General features: G+C 41.9%; 1 protein-coding gene across 3 annotated transcripts in view; it reads left to right on the top strand.

Annotated features, from left to right (window-relative positions):
• The window catches only part of FAM228B (family with sequence similarity 228 member B), a 41,464-nt gene that overhangs the window by 3,156 nt on the left and 13,611 nt on the right, over positions 1–24,697 (top strand). Inside the window, exons 3-11 of one of the 3 annotated variants that reach the window (XR_004288000.1) lie at positions 2,915–2,983; positions 5,172–5,363; positions 5,993–6,073; positions 10,764–10,851; positions 10,945–11,101; positions 16,939–17,046; positions 20,478–20,640; positions 23,939–24,039; positions 24,153–24,323. Coding sequence is in view for 2 of the 3 variants with exons in the window: in XM_032353176.1 (XP_032209067.1) it covers positions 2,915–2,983; positions 5,172–5,363; positions 5,993–6,073; positions 10,764–10,851; positions 10,945–11,101; positions 16,939–17,046; positions 20,478–20,640; positions 23,939–23,968 (888 nt within the window). In the remaining variant the exon portion in view is untranslated. Of the gene's footprint in view, positions 1–2,914; positions 2,984–5,171; positions 5,364–5,992; positions 6,074–10,763; positions 10,852–10,944; positions 11,102–16,938; positions 17,047–20,477; positions 20,641–23,938; positions 24,324–24,697 lie in introns of those variants that run through there. The other 2 variants (XM_032353176.1, XM_032353175.1) reach the window with 2 other exon arrangements.

The raw sequence follows: 24,697 nt of genomic DNA, 5'->3' as shown, positions 1-24,697 counted from the left end.
TTTAAAAAGATTTTATCCATTTATTTGACAGCAAGAGAGAGCAAGCACTGGCAGAGGGAATGGCAGGCAGAAAGAGAGGGAGAAGCAGGCTCCCCACAAAGCAGGGGAGCCTGATGTAAGGACTCTATTTCAGGACCCCCAGGACCATGACCTGAGCCAAAGGCAGTCACTCAACCAATTGAGCCACCCAGGCACCCCTTTACTTGAGTTTAAATTCTGACTCAGTGCAGGGTTTTCTGGGCTTCTAGTTCTTGGTTAACTCCCATGACTCTTAATTTCCTTGGGTGTTAACCATCCTTGGGAAAGTTAGTTCTTGGGTTTTGAGGTTTTACTCATCTGTTCTGAAAACAAGAGTAGTGGAATTGAAGACTGCTACTTCCAATGATTGATAATTTGAGAATTTGTTTTTTGTATAATTGTCAGAAGATTTCAAAGGCCCATCCCAAATGTCTCTCACTTTGGGAAATTAAAAAAAATTAATCATATTTACATTGTGGTAAAAGATATATAGCATCAATAGCATCAAAGTTTGCTATTTTTGACCATTTAAAAAAAAAAGATTTTATTTATTTGACAGACAGAGATCACGAGTAGGCAGAGAGGCAGGCAGAGAGAGAGGGAGAAGCAGGCTCCCTGCTGAGCAGAGGGCCTGATGCGGGGCTCGATTCCAGGACCCTGAGATCATGACCTGAGCCGAAGGCAGAGGCTTAACCCACTGAGCCACCCTGGCGCCCCTATTTTTGACCAGTTTTTTCTTTTTTTTAAGATTTTTATTTATTTGTTAGAGAGAGAGATACAGAACGCAAGCACAGGCAGACAGAGAGGCAGACAGAGGCAGAGGGAGAAGCAGGCTCCCTGCCGAGCAAGGAGCCAGATGTGGGACTCGATCCCAGGACGCTGGGATCATGACCTGAGCCGAAGGCAGCCGCTTAACCAACTGAGCCACCCAGGCGTCCCTATTTTTGACCATTTTTGTTTTTAAATTTTATTGATTTATTTATTTGACAAAGAGAGATCACAGCAGACAGAGAGAGAGGGAAGCAGGCTCCCCACCAAGCAGAGAGCCTGATGCGGGACTCGATCCCAGGACGCTGGGATCATGACCTGAGCCGAAGGCAGCTGCTTAACCCACCGAGCCACCCATGTGCCCCCTATTTTTGACCATTTTTAAAAAAAAGATTTTATTTATTTATCAGAGAGAGAGGGAGCGCAAGCGAGCACAGGCAGACAGAGTGCCAGGCAGAGGCAGAAGGAGAAGCAGGCTCCCTGCCGAGCAAGGAGCCCAACGTGGGACTCGATCTCAGGACGCTGGGATCACGACCCGAGCCAAAGGCAGCTGCCCAACCAACTAAGCCACCCAGGTGCCCCTATTTTTGACCATTTTTAAGTGTACAGTTTCAGTGACCTGTTTACAGCCTCTTGTATTTTCTGGCGGGTATTCATGGAAGATTTGTTATGCAAGTGGAAAAAATTAATGTTATGAACTATTTTGTGAAGACTGTTGCTTTAAAATCTGAAAATGTGGAATGCCTGGGTGGCTCAGTTGGTTTAGTGTCTGACTCTTGGTTTTAGGTTGGGATCACAGGATTGTGAGATAGAGCCCTGCTTTGGACTTTACGCTCTGCAAGGATTCTGCTTGGGATTTGCTAAACCGCCCTCCTCCCAACATGCTTTGGTGCACTCTCTCACAAATAAATAAATCTTCAAAAAAACCCTGAAAATACAACTTGTATATAAATAAATCTATTAATTTTTGAAGCTGTAATGACTAAATGAATTAAAGTAGAATTCATTAATGACTGAATGAATTCAAATAGAGGCCTAATTCTATTTTAACTTTTTAAAAAAAAACATTTTATTTACTTATTTGACAGACAGAGATCACAAGTCAGCAGAGAGGCAGGCAGAAAGAGAGAGAAGGAAGCAGGCTACCCACTGAGCAGAGAACCCGATGCGGGGCTCGATCCCAGGACCCTGGGTCTTTAACCTTCGAAGGTCTTTAACCTTCCAACCACCACTTGGAAGTGGCTTTAACCCACTGAGCCACCCAGGCGCCCCTCTATTTTAATTTATAAAGGTAAAAGCATTTTATGAAATGTGAAAAAAAGATGGGTTCTACTTATCATGCAACTCTGGGCAAGTCATTTGACCATGCTGGAACTCAAAATGTCTGTAATCTGAGTTATTTTTTTGCCCCTGAATGAGCTAAAGCAAATAACGGAAAGATTCAAATACCCTTTAAGAAGTACTTGATGAAGGGGTGCCTGGGTGGCTCAGTGGGTTAAGCCGCTGCCTTCGGCTCAGGTCATGATCTCAGGGTCCTGGGATCGAGCCCCGCATTGGACTCTCTGCTCAGCAGGGAGCCTGCTTCCTCCTCTCTCTCTCTCTCTCTCTGCCTGCCTCTCTGCTTACTTGTGATCTCTCTCTGTCAAATAAATAAATAAAATCTTAAAAAAAAAAAAAAAAAAAAAGAAGTACTTGATGAAGGCTCCTGGCTTGGTCCCTCTGACCCTCACCCCTCTTGTGCTTTCTGTTTCTCACACATAAATAAATAAAAAGTCTTACAGGGAAAAAAAGTACTTGATGATATGATTTGAAGTAGAAAAATTGTATTTACAGGGAACTTTTCAGGGATATGTCTGTCACATAAAAGCAAGTCCAGATAGTATTAATAATATGATTTAAATTTTTTTTTTTTAGAATGGGGTGGGGAGGGGCAGAGGGAGATGGAGAGAGAAACTGAAGGTGACTCCTCACAGAGTGCAGAGCCTGACATGGGGCTCGATCTCAGGACTGAGATCATGACCTGAGCCAAAACTGAGTCAGATACTTAACTGACTGCGCCACCCAGGTACTCCAATAATTTGATTTATTTTTAAGATTGGATTTTCAAAATTTCATTTTGTCATTTTAGGCATTAGCTGAAGAAGATACTGAGGCAGCTATTCAATCAATATTATATAGAGAAAATTATGTGATTAAGGTAAGAATTGGCTATGGAATGTGTCACAATTAAAAATTAAATTTTGTTTATCCATTTTATTTTTTTATTTTTATTTTTATTTTTTTTAAGATTTTATTTATTTATTTGTCAGAGAGAGAGCGAGTGAGAGCGAGCATAGGCAGACAGAGTGGAAGGCAGAGTCAGAGGGAGAAGCAGGCTCCCTGCGGAGCAAGGAGCCCGATGTGGGACTCGATCCCAGGACGTTGGGATCATGACCTGAGCCGAAGGCAGCTGCTCAACCAACTGAGCCACCCAGGCGTCCCTGTTTATCCATTTTAGATGTAGTACATCATCATTATACAAATTTTAAAAAATAGAGAAAATAGAATTGAAAACACTCCTTAGCCCCTAGGATTAACCTTAAGCGATCTCTGAGATTGTTTTAATTGACTTCTCTTTTTATACTTGTGGGAATTCTTTAAGAGTTTTCCCCAGCTTGTACTTTCATCCAGTGGGGCTTCTGTGGTGTCAGTGTGTATTAAGAGCTTTAAGAGCTGTTACTGGAATGCACTGACCAATAATTACCCAGGGATGCATAGGTAAGAAGGAGGCTTTAACTGTAACAGGATGGGCTTAATTATAAGACAAGATAAATGTGCATGTTGAGTAAACACTGGAGTGGATAACCTGTAAAGAAAAATTTTCTTTGAAATTGTTTAAAAAGGAAAGGAGCTATTCATTAAAAATGGTTGGACACTGCTATCACCTGAAGCTAGGGAGGGATAGAGCCTAGAGAAGCTCTCAGGGTTCCTGGTTGGTTGGCTGGTTGGTTGGTTGATTTTGAATTTCATGTTGTTGATTGTAGCAATCACATGATTTCATTTCCTAGGGGAGAGGCAAATACGTTTTGGATAAGAAGTTTTAGTTTATAGCCTAAATCAATCATTTTCTCTATGGGCTGCTTGCCGTTTCGGCCAGGTTGTGCTGTGCTGTGCTCCTGCTTCTTCACTCTTCCCTTTTTTTTTTTTTCCTTCCATAGAACATACCTCTTCACATTCTCTCATCCCTCCTCTTCCTGTACAACTCTTCATTCTTTTTTTTTTTTTTTTTAAATATTTTATTTATTTATTTGACAGACAGAAATCACAAGTAGGTAGAGAGGGAGGCAGAGAGAGAGAGAGGAGGAAGCAGGCTCCCCAATGAACCGAGAGCCTGATGCGGGACTAGATCTCAGGACCCTGGGATCATGACCTGAGTTGAAGGCAGCGGCTTAACCCACTGAGCCACCCAGGCGCCCCACAACTCTTCATTCTTTAAGGCCCATCCCGAATGTCTCCCCCTCTAGGAATTAAAAAGAAAAGTTTAGTCCTTTTTTCCCCATTATGGTAAAATATATATAACATAACATTGCTATTTTTAGCCATTTTTTAAAGGTACAGTTCAGTGACATTAATTACATTCACATGCTGTACAACCATTATCACTATTTCCAATTAGATGGATGTCATGAAATCATCACCATTATCTATTTCTATTTCTATAACTTTTTCATTATCCCAGCCAAAACTTCATACACATTAAGTAATGAATTCCTATCCCCTCTGCCCCAGAGGTCCCTCGAGTAACCTCTAATTTATTTTCTCTTTCTGAATTTGCTTATTCTAGATAATTTCAAATAAGTGGGATCCTACAATATTTGTCCTTTTGTGTCTGGCTTATTTCACTTAGCATATTGTCTTCAAGATTCATCTATTTTGAAGTATGTGTTAAAACTTCATTCCATCTTATGGCTGTCTAATATTCCATTTTGTGTATATACCACATTTTATTTATACATTCATCTGTAGACGGACACTTGGGTTTTTCCTTTTGGTTATTGTGAATAATGGTTCTATGAACATCGATGTGCAGGTATCTGAGTCTCTGTGTGTGTGTATGTGTGTGCGTGTACGCGCGTGTTTGTGTGTGTGTATATTTTGGTATATTGTCCCTCAATTGTTTTGTATATTTATTTCGTAGTCTGTCTCTCCAGGGAGAGCCCTCATGTTGTCTTATCTGTCTGTGTATTATTCACTATTTCCATTATGGTATGTGCCACCCAGTAGAAGCCAAATAAATGATTGAATTAATGAATGACTTTGTGGGTTATTCTTAGGACTGTAATTGAGTTTAAAGTTTAGAACAATGTAGCTTTAAGATAATTGTCTCTTCCATCACTGTTTATTAGGAACTAGATAAGTCTTTACAACATCATGACTTCTTAAAGGCAAGGAGAAAAGAGATGCTACATAAAAGATGGGTTGACCATGTCGCACATCCTCTCCAGAAGAAAATTATAGAAAAAGTTGGTTCATATAAGAAGATTAAAAAAAGGAGACAAGGAGAATTAGATGGTTTTTTAAAACATGTAAATAAAAAGGTACGAAGAGGTCATTTGATACTTGTTTCAGTTGGTTTAAAGCTATGATTATCTTTATAATGATCCAAACAGCCTGCCCCTTCTGACTCTATATTAATCTCTGTTATGGCGAATACTGTTCTTAAATCCAGGGTATGTGGAAAGGATGGAGGGAAGAGGGTTAGGTCTGGATTTAAATGTGTACATTAGAATCTGTATTTTTTGCTTTTTAAATGTAATTGTTAATTTTGTATACTGATTATATTTTGGCTCCAGGTTCAGGATACTTTATGTAGTTCTAGAACTCTGTTATTTACAATGTAAATAACTCCGTTATTTACATTTTTTTTGGCATTTCTAAGAGATTGAGATGTTTGACTAGGAAGCATTTAAAAATAAATTTCCAAATCTGTTAGTGTTCCAACGTTTGTTATTCTTGCATATTTTAAGTGGATTCCTTCTGTCACTATAATAGTTATTACTTGGTTACATTAAGTTTAATTCCAAATTTGATCTTCCCTTCCCCTTTGTATTTGTCATTGATGCTGTTTTGAAGTAGAAGAATGCAACTGTGTGACTCTTGAGTTTTGTTAATGCTCAAAATTAATCATGCACCTCTTGTTATGTGTAGTTTTATTTCCTTCCTATAGGGAAATGTATTTATAGAACATTATGATCCCAAAGAATATGATCCTTTTTATATGAACAAAGAGGACCCGAATTTTCTGAAGGTAGGATAGATTTCTTATTTTTGGTATTATGTGGTTGGTTATTCTGAGTAGCCCTAATATATAAGTAGTTATTTAGTGATTCCCTAAGAATGCAGTAACATCTTTTTTTCTTTAAAGATTATTTATTTATTTATTTGAGAGAGAGCATGAGCGAGGAGAAGGTCAGAGGGAGAAGCAGACTCCCCGTGGAGCTGGGAGCCCGATGCGGGACTTGATCCCGGGACTCCGGGATCATGACCTGAGCCGAAAGCAGTCGTCCAACCAACTGAGCCACCCAGACGTCCCACATCTTTTTTTTTTTTAAAGATTGTATTTATTTATTTATAAGACAGAGATCACAAGTAGGCGGAAAGGCAGGCAAAGAGAGAGGAAGGGAAGCAAGTTCCCTGCTGAGCAGAGAGCCCGATGCGGGGCTCGATCCCAGGACCCTGGGATCATGACCTGAGCCGAAGGCAGAGGCTTTAACCCACTGAGCCACCCAGGCACCCCAGAATGCAGTAACATCTTAAGAATAGTTTGCCATCTCCATATCGTAGAGAGGGATAAAAAAAAAGCAAAGTCCAAAGTAAATTAAACCTCTGTAAAATTTGAAAATACTGTATAATAATTGGGTAATAGGTAATATTTTAAAATTTCATAGACTTTAAAAAATTTGATAGAAATTTAATACATTCTCATGATACATGAAAAAAAGGGTTTTTTTTTGAGAGAGAGAGAGAGAATCTTAATCAGGTTCCTTGCCCAGCATGGATGCAGGGCTCAATCTCCCAATCCTGAGATCATGACCTGAGTTGAAGTCAGGAGTTAGATGCTTAACTGACTGAGCCACCCAGGTGCCCCCCGCTCAAAATCTATTTTTATTTTTATTTATTTTTTTAAAGATTTTATTTATTTATTTGACAGAGAGAGATCACAGGTAGGCAGAGAGGCAGGCAGAGAGAGAGAGAGAGGGAAGCAGGCTCCCTGCTGAGCAGAGAGCCCGATGCGGGACTCGATCCCAGGACCCTGAGATCATGACCTGAGCCAGGCGCCCCCTCAAAATCTACTTTTAAATAAAGAATTTAAAAAACCACTCTAAGGGGCACTTGGGTGGCTCATTTGGTTAAGTGTCTGCCTTGGACTCAGGTCATGATCTCAGGGTCCTGGGATGGAGCCCTGTGTGGGACTCCCTTCTCAGTGGGGAGTCTGTGTCTCCCTCTGTCTCTGCCTTCTTCCCTCACTCATGTTCTGTCTCTCTCTCTCTCTCTCGCTCTTTCTCAAATAAATCAAACAAAATAAAATCTTAAAAAAAAAAAAAGTCACGATTTCATTACACAGAATGAACTTATTAACATTTTTTGGTATATCCTTCTGGATAGCCAAGACTACTTTCTATATGTAGATGTATATACACATTTTTATTTTACAAATTGTTGTAACACACATTATGTTTTATAATCTGCATTTTTTCTCAATAGTTCTATGATTTGCTTCTTTCTTTGTCAATAAATGTAAATATATAATTTTAATCATTGCATAGTATTCTGTTAATAACAGCTGGGGTACCTGGGTGGCTCAGTCCGTTAGGCCTCTGACTCTTGATTTCTGCTCAGGTCATGATCACAGGGTATGAGATCGAGCCCTGAGTTGAGCTACGCACTCAGTGGGGAATCTGCTTGAGATTCTCTCTCTTCCCTCTCCCCACTCTCCCCGTCTCAAATAATAAATCTTGGGGTTCCTGGGTGGCTCAGTGGGTTAAAGCCTCTGCCTTTGGCTCAGGTTGTTGATCTCAGGGATTGAGCCCCGCATCGGGCTCTCTGCTCAGTGGGGAGCCTTCTTCCCCCCCCTCCCCCGCCTACTTGTGATCTCTGTCTGTCAAACAAATAAATAAAAATATTAAAAAAAAAAAATAATAAATCTTAAAAAAATATTAACTGGCACTGAGGGCTTAACCAAATGTTAGGACTTTTTTTTTTCATCCTCACTGCTACCACATGATGTAATTTGCAGATGAGGCAAGTGAGACACAAATTGGTTAAGTTACTTTTCCAGAGTCACACAGCTGTAAATAGCAAAGCGTAGATGTGTTTCTAGCTATATATGGTGTCTTGCTATACCACCATTTTTTTAAACATATTCCCTCATTTGAATCATAGACATTTTAAACTGCTGGCATTTGCAGACAAAGCAGGTTTTTGGTTTTTTTTTTGTTTTGTTTTGCTAAATTGTGTTGTGTGTATGTGTTATTGTCCCTCTTTTTTTTTTTTTAAGATTTTATTTATTTATTTGACAGACAGATCACAAGTAGGCAGAGAGGTAGGCAGAGAGAGAGGAGGAAGCAGGCTCCCCACTAAGCAGAGAGCCTGATGCGGGGCTCGATCCCAGGACCCTGAGACCACGACCCGAGCTGAAGGCAGAGGCTTCAACCCACTGAGCCACCCAGGTGCCCCTATTGTCCCTCTTTTAATAGGTGAAAGTTAAACTGAGATTTTACAGCTAGAGCCTTAGATAAACTGGCTAGTAACATAACTAGTAAAGGGCAGAACTGGAATTTGAAACCCGATCTTGTTTTTTTTTTTTTTAAGTATTTTATTTATTTGAGAGAGAGAGAGAGCATGCATGCTTACCCCAAAGGGAGGAGTGGGAGAGGGAGAGAGAGAAAATCTCAAGCAGACTCCCCAGTTGAGTGTGGAGCCCAGCTCTGGGCTGGATCTCATGACCCTGAGATCACAACCTGAGCAGAAATAATGAGAGACTTAATGGACTGAGTCACCCTGGCAGCCCTGAAACCAGATCTTTTTGTATCACAATTGAAGTTCTTTTACCATGCTGCCGGTCTAAATGATGCGGTGATAGGTGGCCTCTTAAGTTTAGCTGAGCATTTTGAAGTTATAGCAGCAGTTCTCAAAGAGGAATATAGACCTCTGAGAACCCTGAAAGCCTGTTAGGGGTCCATAAGACCGAGTAGTTTCATAATAGTGCTGAATATCATTTGCCTTTTTTCATAATGTTGACATTTGCTCTGATGGGGCAGAATCAGTGGTGGATAAAACTGCTGGTACCTTAGAACTTCTTATTAAGTCAGTTTCACCAAATCAAACTCGTGGTCTTTATCGACTTCATTGCCATGCACTCACAGTAAAATCTAGTTTCACTTAAGAATGTCCTTCATCAAACATTAAAAATTAATTAATTTTATTAAACCTTGCTCCTGAGTACACATCTTTTTAATATTCTGTGTGATGAAATGGAAAGTATGCCAAGAGCATTTCTGCTGCCTGCTGAAATGCAGGATGATTGTATGAATTGTGAGCTATACTGGTTTAATTTTTTTTTTTTAATGGTATACTGTTTTTACTTGAAAGAATGTCTTACAAACTGTGATTAAGTGTTGGGTGTTTGGCAGACATTTTAATAAAGTAAGTCTGTCACTTCAGAAAAAACAGCTGACAATATTTGTTGCTAATAGTAAAATATGGATTTTTAAGCAAAAATTTGAATTTTGGAGAAATATTCACCATCATGGGTGTGATGGCTTCCTAATGCCCTTACACTTTTCTGATGAGAGTGGTAATGATTTTAATGAATGTAATTATAGGGTAATGAAATGTATTAGCATCTGGAAGATCTCACATATATCAGTGATATAAGTTTTTCCAAATAGTCAACCCATGACATAGACAAAAGATCCATTCAAAGTTCAAGCTAGGCCAATGGATTTTAGTATAGTTGAGTTTGAATAATTTATTGATACAGTTTCAGATTGGACATCATAACCTTTAAGAAACTACCACTTACTGCATTTGGGTAGAGTGTCTACGAAGAATATTTGATCTGAATCAGATCAATTCATATTAGAATGATCTGAAAAAGCTATTAAAATTAGAGTTGACTATGGGGTGTCTGGGTGGCTCAGTGGGTTAAGCCTCTGCCTTCGGCTCAGGTCATGATCTCAGGGTCCTGGGGTCAAGTCCCGCATTGGGCTCTCTGCTCAGCAGGGAGCCTGCTTCCTCCTCTCTCTCTCTGCCTGCCTCTCTGCCTACTTCTGATCTCTCTCTGCCAAATAAATTAAAAATTTAAAAAGAAATTAGAGTTAACTATGATGGAGGGCCCTCATTTCTTTGTAATGTGTTAAATATAAATAATGGTTACTCTGAAATATGTAGAGACTATTCTTTTTTAATTTTAATTTAATTAATTAATTTATTTTTTAAAGATTTTATTTATTTATTTGAAAGACAGAGATCACAAGTAGGCAGAGAGGCAGGCAGAGAGAGAGGAAGGGAAGCAGGTTCCCTGCTGAGCAGAGAGCCCAATGCGGGGCTCGATCCTAGGACCCTGGGATCATGACCTGAGCTGAAAGCAGAGGCTTTAACCCACTGAGCCACCCAGGCACCCCAGACTATTCTTTTTTTTTAAAGATTTTATTTATTTATTTGACAGAGAGAGACATAGCGAGAGAGGGAACATAAGCAAGGGGAGTGTGAGAGGGAGAAGCAGGCTTCCTGCTGAGCAGGGAGCCCGATGCAGGGCTCGATCCCAGGACCCTGGGATCATGACCTGAGCTGAAGGCAGACGCTTAACAGCTGAGCCACTGAGCACCCCAAGACTATATTTTTGATTCATCTGGCCTAAGAGTCGTACACAGTTGCTTAGTTTAGACTGAAAAAGACCTGCAATCCTGTCCTCAAAAGACATGTTTTTCTTATAGGTTACCATTCCACCATTTCGTGATCCTTTGAAAAAGGCACAATATGACAAAGATGATGAAAAAAGAACTCTTCTTCAGTGTGAGACTGGTACTTAGTGCCTAAATGTTACGTGATTTTACAACCAAGAGCAATGGGAGTTGCATTTAATTGTGCTAATTTAGGTTACTAATCTTCCTGCAGGCAAAATATATACAATGAAAGAATTTAAAGAGATTGAAAAGGCCAAACTGCATTCCAGATTCCCAAGAATTTCTAATTCAAGGCACTTTATGACTCCAAATGAGTGGCTTAAGCTGCCTACAACTTACATAGAAAGTGAATTTTGTAAAAGGAGCAGGTAATGGTTAGTATAATAGAAATTATAGAACCTTTGGAATTTGAAACTGTTCTTGAGACAGTAGTATAAATTTTGTCATAATTTTGATTTTTCAAAAATTTCATTTTTCAATGAGAAATCTGTAATTCTTTATTCCTATTTTTGATGTTTCTTTTTTTCTTGGGCACTTTCAAGATTTTCTCCTTGCTTTTCAGTAGCTAGATTGTGATGTGTCTGAGTATGTGTGTGTGTGTGTGTGTGTGTGTGTGTGTGCGCGTGTATGTGTCCCCTTTCTTTCTGTTTATCCTGCTTAGGGTTCTCAGAGATTCTTGTATCTGTTGTTTGACATCTTTCATTTTTTTTTTTTTTAAATATGAGGCTATTATCACTTCAGTTATTTCTTATTCCCCATGCTTTGTTTTTCTTTTCTTTCTGAGACTCCAATTATTATTATTATTATCATTATTATTATTTTAAAGATTTTATTTATTTGACAGAGAGAGTGAGCACAAGTAGGGAGAGCAGTAGGCAAAGGGAGAGGCAGAAGCAGATTCCCTGCTGAGCAGGAAGCCCGATGTGGGGCTTGATCCCAGCCAGGTGCCCCTATTATTATGTTTTTTTTAAAGATTTAAAAAAAAATTTTTTTAAAGATTTTTATTTATTTATTTGATAGAGAGAGAGAGAGAGAGAGAGACCACAAGCAGGCAGAGCAGCAGGCAGAGGGAGAGGGAAGCAGCCTCCCCACTTGAGCAGAGAGCCCAATATAGGGCTTGATCCCAGGACCCTGAGATCATGACCTGAGCTGAAGGCAGAGTCTTAACCCACTGAGCCTCCCAGGTGCCCCTTAAAAAGATTTTTATTTGAGAGAGACCACACAAGAGAAAGAGCACTGGTAGGGGCGTGGGGCAGAAGGAAAGGGAGAAACAGGCTCCCTGCTGAGCAAGGAGCCCAGTGTGGGACTCCATCTTAGGACCTTGGGAATCATGACCAAGCCGAAGGCAGACACCTGACTGAGTGAGCCTCGAAGGTGCCCCTGAGACTCCAATATATATATGTTAGACTATCTGATATTGTTTCATAGTTCTGTAGCTCTTATTTTGTTCTTTTCTGTTAAAAAAATTTTTTTTTCTGCTTATATTTCAGTTGGACAGTTTCTACTAACCTATCTTTTGGTTCTCTGAGCCTTTCCTCAGCTGTGTTCCATCTCTCTTTTTTTTAAAAAGATTTTATTTATTTTGAGAGAGAGAGAGAGAGAGAGTGTGCCAGATACAGAGATAGTGACAGAGAGCATGAGATCAGAGAGGAGAGGGAGAAGCAGGTTCCTACTGAGCAAGGAGCCCAACACAGGGCTCCATCCCAGGACCCTGAGATCATGACCTGTGCTGAAGGCACCACCCAGGTGCCCCTGTGTCCCATCTTTTGATCAGTCCATCAGTGGAATTCTTTGTCTCTGGTGTGATTTTTATTTCTAGCATTTCCATTTGATTTTTTTTCACATAGTTTTCATTTCTTTTGATACTCTCCCATTTATACAGGTTCACTTTTCCATTAGATTCTTTAACATATTAGTCATAGTTATTTTAAATTCTCTGATAGTTCCCATGCTAGGGTCATTTCTGAATGTGGTTCTATTGATTATTTTCACTCTTGACAATGGATTATTTTTTGTCTTGCCCACCCCCCCCCCCACCCTGTGTCTTATAATTTTTTATTAAATGCTAGATATTTGAGGTTCTTTTGTCTGGCCTTTTTTCTTCCATGTCTTGTCATTTTTTATTAAATGCCAGGAAATAGAGGTAGAATAGTATAGACCAAATATATCTAGAAACAGATATGCCTTTGCTTCTGTCAAGCATTAGTGTGGAGAATTGGGTTCATCTAGTCAGAAGTTCAGCTGGGTTTAGGTATTACTATTGCTATTGTTACTTTTAGTGCATTGGAGGCTTCAAATGCCTTTAGTATTGGGCTGCTGTTACCTTGTGCTTAGGGTAGGGGCTGGCTTGCCAGAAGGGTTTTCTACTCCCCTATCAGTTTTTGGCTATTTCTGTAAGCCTGCTTCACAGAGTTGTGTGGGGGAGGTGTGGGGGGAGTCTCTCCCATGTTTTTGCTTCTTTCCCAGAAGTATACTGCTGTTGCCTGTAATTGCTAGGCTCATAGTGGGAGCAGAGGAATTTTTTTCTGTTTTCCTTATCCTGCCACAGTTTAAGGCATGCTCTATATCCTTGGGCCTCAGGAATAGCATGTTCTTGGAGTTCCTTTCCCTTCTTCTTGTGGCAGCCAAAGTCTTGTGTGAGTTTCCTGCCCCTGTTCCAATAGTAGCCGATCTCTGCTTGGTATAGGTATAGGATTCTGGACCTAAAGTGGTTGGTTTCTTTCTTTCTTTCTTCCTTCCTTCCTTCCTTCCTTCTTTCCTTCTTCCCTCCCTCCCTCCCTCCCTCCCTTTCTTTCTTTCTTTCTTTCTTTCTTTCTGATTTTATTTATTTGACAGACGGAGATCACAAGTAGGCATGTTGGGTCCCCCCCAAAATTGGGTACCCCAATAATGGGTCCGTGATTAAAGGAGTGAGACTGATACAAAGTGAAAGTCAAGCAAAGCTTTATTTCGTGCCAAGCATCAGGAATAAAACTGATCATCAAACAGACCGACCTGGGCCACCCCTACATATAGGACGACCCCTCCCTGCTTTCCAGACTAACTTTTATAGAGCAAAGGCCATGTGGTTGGGCCTGGCCACACACAGGTGGCCAATGAGATTGTAACACACACAGGAAACTCCACAGTGATGCTAGGTGACCAATTGAATTACATTTTACCCTAGTAGACATTTGAACCAGCCTATCACCTAGTTAAGAATTGGCAAGGCTCCCAAAGGGCGGGGCCCATACTTCTTGGTAGCTAGGAGACAGTATGCGCCCCCCACTGATTGAATACCTCCTCCTGGCCTGACCCACCCTCGTACTTGGACTTTGTTACCTGGGACTGGTTTCCCGGACTTGCTTTTAAGTAAGTTCCCCTGGGTGGGGGGTGGGCAAAGTCAATTTAAGTTTTACAACAGAATGGCAGTTCTGGTGGGGCTGCTCTGGCTGAATAGGCCCTTACAGGCAGAGAAGCAGGCAGAGAGAGAGGAGGAAGTAGGCTCCCTGTGATGTGGAGCTGGATCCCAGCCAAAGGCAGAGGCTTTAACCCACTGAGCCACCCAGGCGCCCCCTAAAGTGGTTACTTGTCTCTTCCTGTGGGACAGAGGGTTTTTACTTCCATCCTTATCCTAGTAGCACTGGATCCTTGCCTTGGTCCTAGGTGTACCCCTCTTACTTCTCCATAAGCAGACAGGTTTTGCCTGTACTTCTCTTCCAGAAGCAGCGTATCTTTGCTCATTGTCTTGTGGGGGGTATGTGTGTGGGGGGGGAGAATTTACTTCCCTCTTCCAGCAGCTTTAGGCTTTTGCTTTGTAGTAGGAAAGAATCCAGGGAAATGGATGGTTTCCCTGGGTTTTTACCTGAAGCTCTTGGTCTCTTCCTGAGCATCCTTGTCACATCCTTTCGGTGGTCTTCTGCTCTATGCCCAGTCTTTTCTGAGGAAAACACTGTTTCCAAGACTATTAAATGCCACTTTAACCCTTCCTCTATCAAATATTCCCAGTTGGGGCACCTGGCTGGCTCAGTTGGTAGAGAGTGTGGCTCTTGATCTCAAGGTTGTCAGTTGGAGCCCCACATTGGGTGTAGAGATTTTTACATAAATCTAAAAAAATAATCTTGAAGTAAAATATGTCCGATCCACCTCCTTATACTGGTCAGTATGGTCCAGTCTCTCTTTTGTCCCATCACTTGGCACACATGTACTTTTCACTTATCATATAGTTTGCAACTGTGTAGTTGTGTGTGAAATGACTAAGTGGATGACTAGTCATTGGTTGAGTCTGTGAAACTACTTTGGAGAGATTTTGTGAAAAGCCTTTAATGCCAGCTTAAAAATTGGGATTTTATCATGAATGGGGAGTCATTGAGGGTAGTTGAGGAGAGCATGAAATGCTGGGAACTTTATTCTGGCATATGCTGTATATGACAGATTACAGATCAGATTGCACTGGAAGCTGGAGAACACTGAAGTTTTTATAAGGATCGATGTTGTTTTGATAAAAGTCTCAGGATAGTGACAAAAACAATGAAATGAAGAGACTGATGTGGTAAAACAAAGGAATTTTAGATTCTGGTGGCCAGATTTGGAGGGCCAGTGAAAAGAGAGGAAATCAGTTTTTGTTTTTTTTTTTAAGATATTATTTATTCATTTGACAGAGAGAGCGAGGACAAGTAGGGGAAGCAGCAGGCAGAGAGAGAGAGACGGGGAAGCAGGCTCCCCATGACATGGGACTCAATTGCAGGACCCTGAGATCCCTGAGATCATGACCTGAGCTGAAGGCAGCCGCTTAATGACTGAGCCACCCAGGTGCCACGAGAGGAAGTCAGTTTTGAGAAGTACTATCTTACATATTAGTTTCCTAAGGCAGTTGTAATAAAGTACCACGAACTGGGTATTTTCTTCAGTTCCGGGGGTGGGAAGTATAAAATCAAGAAGTCAGCAGGGCCATTCCCTCTATGAAGGCTCTAGGGGAGGCTCCTCCTTGCCTCTTTCCTAGTTACTGGTGGCTGCTGGCAATCATTGTAGTTGGTCTGTGGTCTTTTTTTTTTTTTTCTTTAAGATTTTATTTATTTATTTGACAGAGAGAGAGAGAGAGAGAGCGTGGCAGGCTTCCCGCTGAGCAGGGAGCCCCGTGCGGGGCTTGATCCCAGACTGGGATCGTGACCCGAGCTGAAGGCAGACGCTTAATGACTGAGCCACCCAGGGTCCCCTTTATTCTTGTTCTTTAAAGATAATTTGCTGAGTACAAAATTCTAGGTTGGTATTTATTTTCTCTTAATGCTTTAAACATATGCTTCTTGTTTTTGGTTTCTGTTGTTTATGAGAGGTCTGCTGTTATTCTGATTTTCATCCTTTCTCCATGGCTGCTTATAAAATCTTTAAGGTTCTTTTTAAAAATTTTCTTTTCTTTTCTTAAAGATTTTATTAGGGTGAGCGAGAGAGAGAGCGTGAGCAGGGGGAGGGGCAGAGGAAGAAGCAGGCTCCGCACTGAGCAGGGAGCCCAACACGGAGCTCCATCCCAGGACCGGGATCATGACCAGAGCCAAAGGCAGACCCTTAACCGACTGAGCCCATTCAGGTGCCCCAGTCTTAGTATTCTGCACTCTGACTAGAGGTGTCTAGGTATAGATTTCTTTTTATTTAATCTGTTGGTATATATTGTGCTTCTTGGATCTCTGTGTTCATTTTTCATCACTCTTGAAAATTCACAGCAATGATCTCTTGATTGCTTTTTCTTTATTTGTTCCATTCTGCTTCTGGGCTCAAATTAGACATATATTAGACCTTATGTCTTTTTATTTTTATTTTTTAGAGGGAGAGAGGGGGAGAGACAAATGGAGAGGAAGAGAAAAATCGTTTTTTTTTTTTTTTTTTTAAGATTTATTTATTCTAGAGAGAGAGTACAGGAGCAGGGAGAGGGGCAGAGGGTGAAAGAGAGGGGAAGCAGACTCCCCACTGAGTGGGGAACCAGATAAAGGGCTGGGTCTCAGGACGCCTAGATCATGACTTGAGCTGAAACCAGGAGTCAGATGCTTAACCGACTGAACCACTCAGGGGTGTCAGTTTCAGTAGCGCTTAAATACTCAAGAATGTATACTAGTTTGAAATAATGGCCTTTTGGACAATATACATAGCAGTCAATATATAACAATAATTTCTGTATAAATATAAGATAGTTTTGTTTTCAAAAACATGCTCACACCATGTTATCTTGTTAAAGGTTAAAAGTGAAAATGAATTTTAACGATTGTAGTTTTGATATGAAACCCTTGACAAGAGTTCCTCATCCTGTGGAGGCTCAGCAAGAAGAAAAAGCAGTTATTTCCAAGTGAGTCTGTTTTTCCATAGCTTTGCTTTTTTCATTAAAGATGCTTGGCTGTGTTTCCATCCCCTGCCATCCTTTTAAGTTGCTGGAGTGGTGCTGAGGCATACACCACACTCCTGTGGCATGACATTGGGCCCCTCCTGCCTCTGTGTTGGGATGAGGTGGTGACAGAGGCTTTAACCTACGGAGCCACCCAGGCGCTCCTCAACTCTGGTTTTTTTTTTTTTTTTTTTTTTTTTTTTTATTTTAATTTTTTTTTCAGTTGCTCTTTTATTTTTATTTTTTTTTAAATAAACATATATTTTTATCCCCAGGGGTACAGGTCTGTGAATCACCAGGTTTACACACTTCACAGCACTCACCAAAGCACATACCCTCCCCAATGTCCATAATCCCACCCCCTTCTCCCAACACCCCTCCCCCCAGCAACCCTCAGTTTGTTTTGTGAGATTAAGAGTCACTTATGGTTTGTGTCCCTCCCAATTCCATCTTGTTTCATTGATTCTTCTTCTACCCACTTAAGCCCTCATGTTGCATCACCACTTCCTCATATCAAGGAGATCATATGACTCAACTCTGGTTTTAAAGAACAAATTGCTAACACATTCAGAAATAACAAACAGGGACAGAAGACAGACTGTTAACAACTCAAAGTTTAGGAGATTTTTAAAAATTGGAATTGGAGCAGAAAAATGGAATTTTGGACTAGTTTTGGTGGATAGCAGGTACACCAAGAATGAAGCGATATTACGAGGAGAGTGGTAGTAAGTACTACTTGTGACAGAGGGATCCTCTCAATTGCCTAGTTATGGAATTCAAGGAAGAGATTTCTCTGTATAGTTACATAATCTGTTTAACTAGCTGATTAAAACTAATGAGATCCCGCAGCTGTTGGTGCAGGGAATGTAAAGTGGTGCAGCAACTATGGAAAAGGGTTGGGCAGTTTCTCAAAATGTGAAACATTAAATGACCATGTGACCCAGCAATTCAACTCCTACCCAGGAGAAGTGGAAACATACGTCCGCATAAGTGATCATGACCTGACTGTGAGTGATCATGGCGGTATTAGTCACAATCGCCAAAAAGTGGAAACAACCTAGATTATCATCAGCTGGTGAGTGGGTAAAAAAAAATGTGCCATATCTCTACCTGGAGTATTATTTGGTGATTAAAAGGAAGAGAAGTAGTGATACATGTTATGAAATGGTTGAAGCTCAAAACTATTCTCTGTGAAAGAGGACAGCCACAAAAGACCACATACTGTATAATCCTATGTCCAGGAAGGCAGATCTATAGATACAGGAAGTAGACTGTTGTTGGGCTAGGCCTAGGGTTGGGGATGGACAGTGATTGTAAATGAGCTTGAGGTTTTTAGACTTTCTAAAATTAGATCATGGTGTTGGTTGAACAGCTCTAAATACACTAGTAATCATTGATTTCTATATTTAAAATGGGTGAATTGTGTGGTGTGTAAATTACACCTCAGTAAAGCTGTTGATCGTAATAGAAAATATTAAAAATTATTTTAAAAACCAAGCAAAGCAGAAGAAAAATGAGCTTATATGATGTACAATTCTCTGTTCCTAAAAAGCCCAAAGTAAGTTGCAGTACACTTTCCTTTTTCTAAGTAGGCTCAGAATTTGTTGGATAAATGCAGTGTGGCCAAAGCCAGAGGGCTTTGTAGAGATGATTGATGCTGCCATGGGCAGCAGAAAAAATGATTAATGACTAATTGTAGAAATAGATGACTGTTGAGATGGAGGTGGACGCTGTGGGCTTCTCAGTGTCCTAGAGGGGTGGTTTAATAATTGGCTGCTTTTTGAATGGGAGTTTAAATTCAGGAATAATAGAAGTATTGAAAGTAAGTCCTGTTCACTTGGTAGCTAAAGGCCTTAAAAGATGGAATGAGTCAAAATCACTCTTGAATCCTAGGTTTCAAAAGAGTAAGTTTCTCTACAATCTCTAACGGCCACGGTCTCATGGATCTGTTTGGGTCAGGTTTTAGGATAATAAACATTTAGATCCTACTTAATTTCTATGTTTGATATAAAAGGAGGGCTTTTGTTCTCAAATATCTCTTCTAACATGTGGAACCCAGCTATGAAGGAGAATATTGCGTATTTGAGTACCAGAGGGCCTGTATTTTAGACTAGAGGCTTAAGTCTATGAGCTTCCCTCTGGAAAAGAGGTGGATTAGATTGTGAATTAGGGAAACATCCCAGTTATGGCATCAGGGGTGGGGAAAGCATATTGGACTTCGACAGTTAGACCTTCCTTGGGAAGACACAATGGACAACTCTGTGAGGTGGACATTTACTCTGCTGTTTGATTAAGCAGCAAAGCAGTTACACATGAAACTAATATTAAAGCTAGGTAATGCGGGACGCCTGGGTGGCTCAGTTGGTTAAGCAGCTGCCTTCGGCTCAGGTCATGATCTCAGCGTCCTGGGATCAAGTCCCACATCGGGCTCCTTGCTCCGCAGGGAGCCTGCTTCTCCCTCTGACTCTGCCTTCCACTCTGTCTGCCTGTGCTTGCTCTCGTTCTCTCTCTCTCTGACAAATAAATAAATAAAATCTTTAAAAAAAAAAAAAAAAAAGCTAGGTAATGCTATTCATTTGGGTTTCTTTTTTATAAAAATGTGTAGATTCATATAAAACTCACCAACTTCAAACTAAAAAAATTTTTAAATTAAAAAAAAAATTTTTTTTAAAAGATTTTATTTATTTACTTGACAGAGAGAGATCACAAGTAGGCAGAGAGGCAGGCAGAGAGAGAGGAGGAAGCAGGCTCCCCGCTGAGCAGAGACCCCAATGCGGGACTCGATCCCAGGACCCCGAGATCATGACCCGAGCTAAAGGCAGTGGCTTAACCCACTGAGCCACCCAGGCGCCCCAAAATTTAAAATTTTTTTTAAAATTTTTATTATTTTTTTTAATTTTAAAGATTTTTATTTATTTATTTGACAGAGAGAGATCACAAGTAGGCAGAGAGGCAGGCAGAGAGAGAGGGGGAAGCAGGCTCCCTAGTGAGCAGAAAGCCCAATGCGGGGGCTCGATCCCAGGACCCGGAGATCATGACCCGAGCTGAAGGACCCAGAGATCATGACACTGAGCCACCCAAGCTCCTGCCCTGCCAAATTATTTGTTTATTTATTTATTTATTTATATTTATTTATTTTTTAATATTTTACTTATTTATTTGACAGAGATCACAAGTACGCAGAGAGGCAGGCAGAGAGAGAGGAGGAAGCAGGCTCCCCTCGGAGCAGAGAGCCTGATGTGGGGCTTGATCCCAGGACCCTGGGATCATGACCTGAGCCGAAGGCAGAGGCTCAACCCACTGAGCCACCCTGGCGCCCCCCCCCCAATTTTTTTTAATGCTACAAGTGAGTTGTTACTTAAGAGAATACTTCTCTTTCTGGTTCCTTCCTACAGAAATAAAGGATCATCCTTTCTGGAAAAAGAATCTCCATCTTTTCATGAGAGAAGAAATCCAAGTCTCAAAGAGGCCAACTCTGTAGGCCACTTCTTTGACCCTCAGCAGGAAGGGGACCAGGACACCGTGAGGGCTGGGAGAGTCCTTTTTGCCATGCACAAGGTAGAAATTGCTGATACCAAAATCTGGGCAGCTGGGAGCTTCTCTGTAGGACAGGCTTTCAGGAAGAGAGAAGGCAGTGGACTGCACCCTCTTTACCCCAAACAAGGCGAGGGAGAGAGTAGAAGAAACAGAAGCAGCTTCCTTTATTCAGAGGGACTGGAGAGAGTTGCCCTGGGAGTTATTACACAGTGGACATGCCCTTTGGTGGGTGGACTTCCAGGTTTTCCTACCTCCCTTTTAGGAATGTTAACTGTTCTTCTGTCTCTCTGCCATCTCTGTCATCCCTACCATTTACCACTTAGCACACCCAAGCCAGACCCCAAATTTTGTTCCCCTTAATTCAACCAAGACAGGCAGAAAATTTTCAAAAGCACCATGTACTAAATGCAGTGTAGTAAAATTTAGGAAGTAAAGGCCCCCACATTTAAAAATGTAAAATGTATAGAAATACAGGTGTTCACAGAGCACAGTTTTCTCATCCTACGATAACTACAGTTAAACTTGGTGGCCATGTGACTGGTCTCACTTAATTTACTGCTTCCAGGTCTACGTGCCACTTTTCCCCTTTATTTCTCTTCTCTCTACCCTTGTGTGTCCCAGTGCCCTGGGGTAGAGGCTCTTTCAGGAGTGGATTTGGAGGAAAAGTCACAGCACACCCTTCTCATCTTCCAGTTAGAGATCAATATGGGAATGGTGCGTTAGTCCAGATATACACTCTTCCTGCCTTCTTTTCGGTCTCTCCATTTCCCTACTCCAAAGTGTCAGGAAACTCATTTTTTTAAAAAAGATTTTATTTATTTATTTGATAGAGATCACAAGTAGGCAGAGAGGGGGGGAGTGGGGGGGAAGCAGGCTCCCTGTGGAGGAGAGAGCCTGATGTGGGGCTCGATCCCAGGACCCTGGGATCATGACCTGAGCCAAAGGCAGAGGCTTTAACCCACTGAGCCACCCAGGTACCTCAGGAAACTCATTTTTTTTCTTACTCATGGAAGTTTTATTAAAACCTTATTTTGTGGTTTAACTCCTTTTACTGTAATGTTTTAGTATCCTCCTATGTGCTTGCTTGCTTTCTTCCTCAAAAAATTGTTTTAAGATTTTGGGCTCCTGGGTGGCTCAGTCAGTTACATGTCTGCCTTCTGCTCAGGTCATGATCTCAGGGTCCTGGAATCAAACCCCATCAGGCTCCCTGCTCAGTGGGGAGCCTGCTTCTCCCTCTCCCTCTCCCTCTCCTCTTCCCCACCACTCCTGCATACTCTCTCTTGCTATCTCTGTCTCTCAAATAAATAAAATCTTTTAAAAATATTTGTTTTAAAGATTTTACTTATTTATTTGAGAGCGTGAGAGAGAGCATGAGCAGGGGGATGGGGAGAGGGAGAAGCAGACTCCCCTGCTGAGCAGGGACCCCCCACACGTGGGGCTGGATCCCAGGACCTTGGAATCATGACCTGAGCCAAAGGCAGACTCAACGGACTGAGCCACCCAGGTTCTCCTCTTCCTCAAAATTTTAATAAGCACCTACTCTGACCCAGGGGTTATTTGAGAGGCATCATGGTAAACAGAAGAGGTAAATCTCTGATTTTGAGGAGCTTACATTTTGAAGGAGGAGGGACAGACAATAAACATGATATATGTGAGGTAGTGATAAGTACAAGGGGGAAAATAAAACAGGGAAGGTGGGGTAGGGGAGTACATCAACAGAACAGGTTTGAAATGAACAGCAGGGAAGAAACCCAAGTTGCTTTATACTTTATACTGTGCTTATACTGTACAAATCCATGTTACAATGGTTGTGAGTATCTTGACTTTAACCAGCCCCCAAAAGGATTATTCTTTACTTTTGTATCTGTGTCCCTCTGATTGCCAAAACCTCCTTTGCCTCCAGATTTCCCCTCATACAGGAAAATGGGATTATAATCCAACCAGGACCCCTCAGGACAAAAATCTAGGAGTCGTCTTTGATTTCTTGCCTTTTCCTCACTTCCCTGTCTAGCAGGCGTCGGCTCTGTTGACTTACTAACTTTTCGGTTTCTCACTACTCTCCCCGGTTCAGGCCGTCGTCTTCCTACCTGGTCTTCCTCCTTCCGCAGTTGCCCCTGTATCATCCGTTCCCCATGCAGAAGCTGTGTTCTTTAAAAAATGTTAGATCCAATTTCTCCCCTACTCAAAACCTGTGAATGGCTTCCTTTCACACTTTGAAATTTATCCTAATTCCCTACCGTGGTCTCTAAGTCCCCGGACCATGGCCCTGCCTCCGCTCCAACCTCAGCTCCTGTCTTCCCTCCACGTTTGCTGTGCCGGCCTCACCAGCCTTTTTCGGTCTTCTTTTTTTTTTTTTAAAGATTTTATTTATTTATTGAACAGACAGAAATCACAAGTAGGCAGAGAGGCAGGCAGAGAGAGAGGGGGAGGCAGGCTCCCCACCAAGCAGAGAGCCCCATGTGGGACTCGATCCCAGGACCCCGGGATCATGACCTGAGCCGAAGGTAGAGACTTTAACCCACTGAGCCACCCAGGCGCCCCCATTTTTTGTTTTCTGAACTTACCAACTTGGCTCCCATCTCAGACTTTTGCTTCTGTCCTTCCTTCTACCAGGAACATTCGTTCTCGAGATTTCTCCGTGTCTTACTTCCTCAGTTCACCCAGACCTGGGTGACCTTTGCACAAATATCTCCTCAGAGAAGCCTTCTCTGACTTTTCTAGTTACAACAGTCCTCCCGCCACATGCATTCCCCTATCCTCCCTACCCCCTTTTACCTGTAAAGAGGTGGGATTCTGGACCCAAATAGAGGGAGAGTAAATGGGTGTAGCTTGGGGAATTTTGTGAAGGAACATTGTTTATTTCTGTTCACTTCATTACTCAAGTGAGAAGGTCATCTGTCGGTTGACAGTGAAGGTAGAAGACCAAGATTCAGAGGTTTGAAAAAGGGAAGAAAGGAAGGTAGTATTTTCTAAATCACCATAATCCTAGTGTAAATGGGTACTCCAGACATCCTGACAGTCTGAAAGCAGGACCATGGGGGGGGGTCCCTCAACTCCTGTCACACATCAGTGATCTACCCCTCCACTCCATAATAGGGTTGGCTTGTCCCCAAATCTCTGTGTGTTTTGAATCCAGAGAGAGTGAGGAGAGGCTGAGGTGGGTTTCGGTGGGTCTTTGCCTGAGAGAGGAGTCCCTCAGCTCTGGAAGGACAAGGCTTCCGGGGGGCTCAGCTCTGCCGGGCTGAGGAACTCTTTCTGCTCTGGTAGGCTCCCCATTCCTGTATCACACGTGACTCTTCTTTTCTGTCGCCTTTAAAAGGTTTTAGCGACCAAGGAGTGTACACCCTGATCCTTGGTCGGTGAGGGGCACGAAAGAAGGCTGCCCCGGAGGGGGTCATCCGCCGGCGGGACTCACTCATGGTGAGGATCCAGGAAGGCGCTCAGCCACTTCCCTTCTGAGTTCAGCGTCTGTCTGGTAGTTAAGGAATCACAATACCATGTATTGATGGTTATTGCCAATGTATTTTCTGTAGATGTTAAATATTGCCTGAAAGATCCAATAAAAATAATGGTAGCTACCTTACTGAGTGCCTGTCTCACTTCACTTGATCTTTCCTGAATCAAGGTAGGTTCCGTCAGGCACCCTTAAAACCCACTGCCTCGCATTCTCCCCTGTTTTTCTCCCCTCCCCTCCCCTCCCCTCCTCTCCCTCCCTCCCTCCTTTCTCTCTCTCTCCTTCCTCCCTCTCTTCTTTCCCTCCCTCTCTTTCTTTCTTTTTATCTTTCTTTCTCTCTCTTTCCCCCTTTCTTTCATTTTATTTATTTGTTTATTAGCAGGAGCAGGGGACAGACAGAGAAGCAGGCTCCCACTGGAGCAGGGGGCCCCAGGACCCAGGGACCATGACCTGAGCTGAAGGCGGACCCGTAACCGACTGAGCCACCCAGGCGCCCTTCCCCAGCTTTTTCTAACGGACTTCAGAAAATTTAAGAATTCATTTTGAGGATGATTACCCACTTGCTGATTCTGACTCTGTGTGTCACCCTTTGGCTCATGTTGAGTGTGATCCCTAGTCAGGGGA

This window comes from Mustela erminea, chromosome 7 (assembly GCF_009829155.1).
Source record: "Mustela erminea isolate mMusErm1 chromosome 7, mMusErm1.Pri, whole genome shotgun sequence".
In the NCBI taxonomy this organism is placed as follows: domain Eukaryota; kingdom Metazoa; phylum Chordata; class Mammalia; order Carnivora; family Mustelidae; genus Mustela; species Mustela erminea.
Note: the sequence above shows the minus strand (reverse complement) of the source record. Positions and strands in the feature narration are given on the sequence as shown.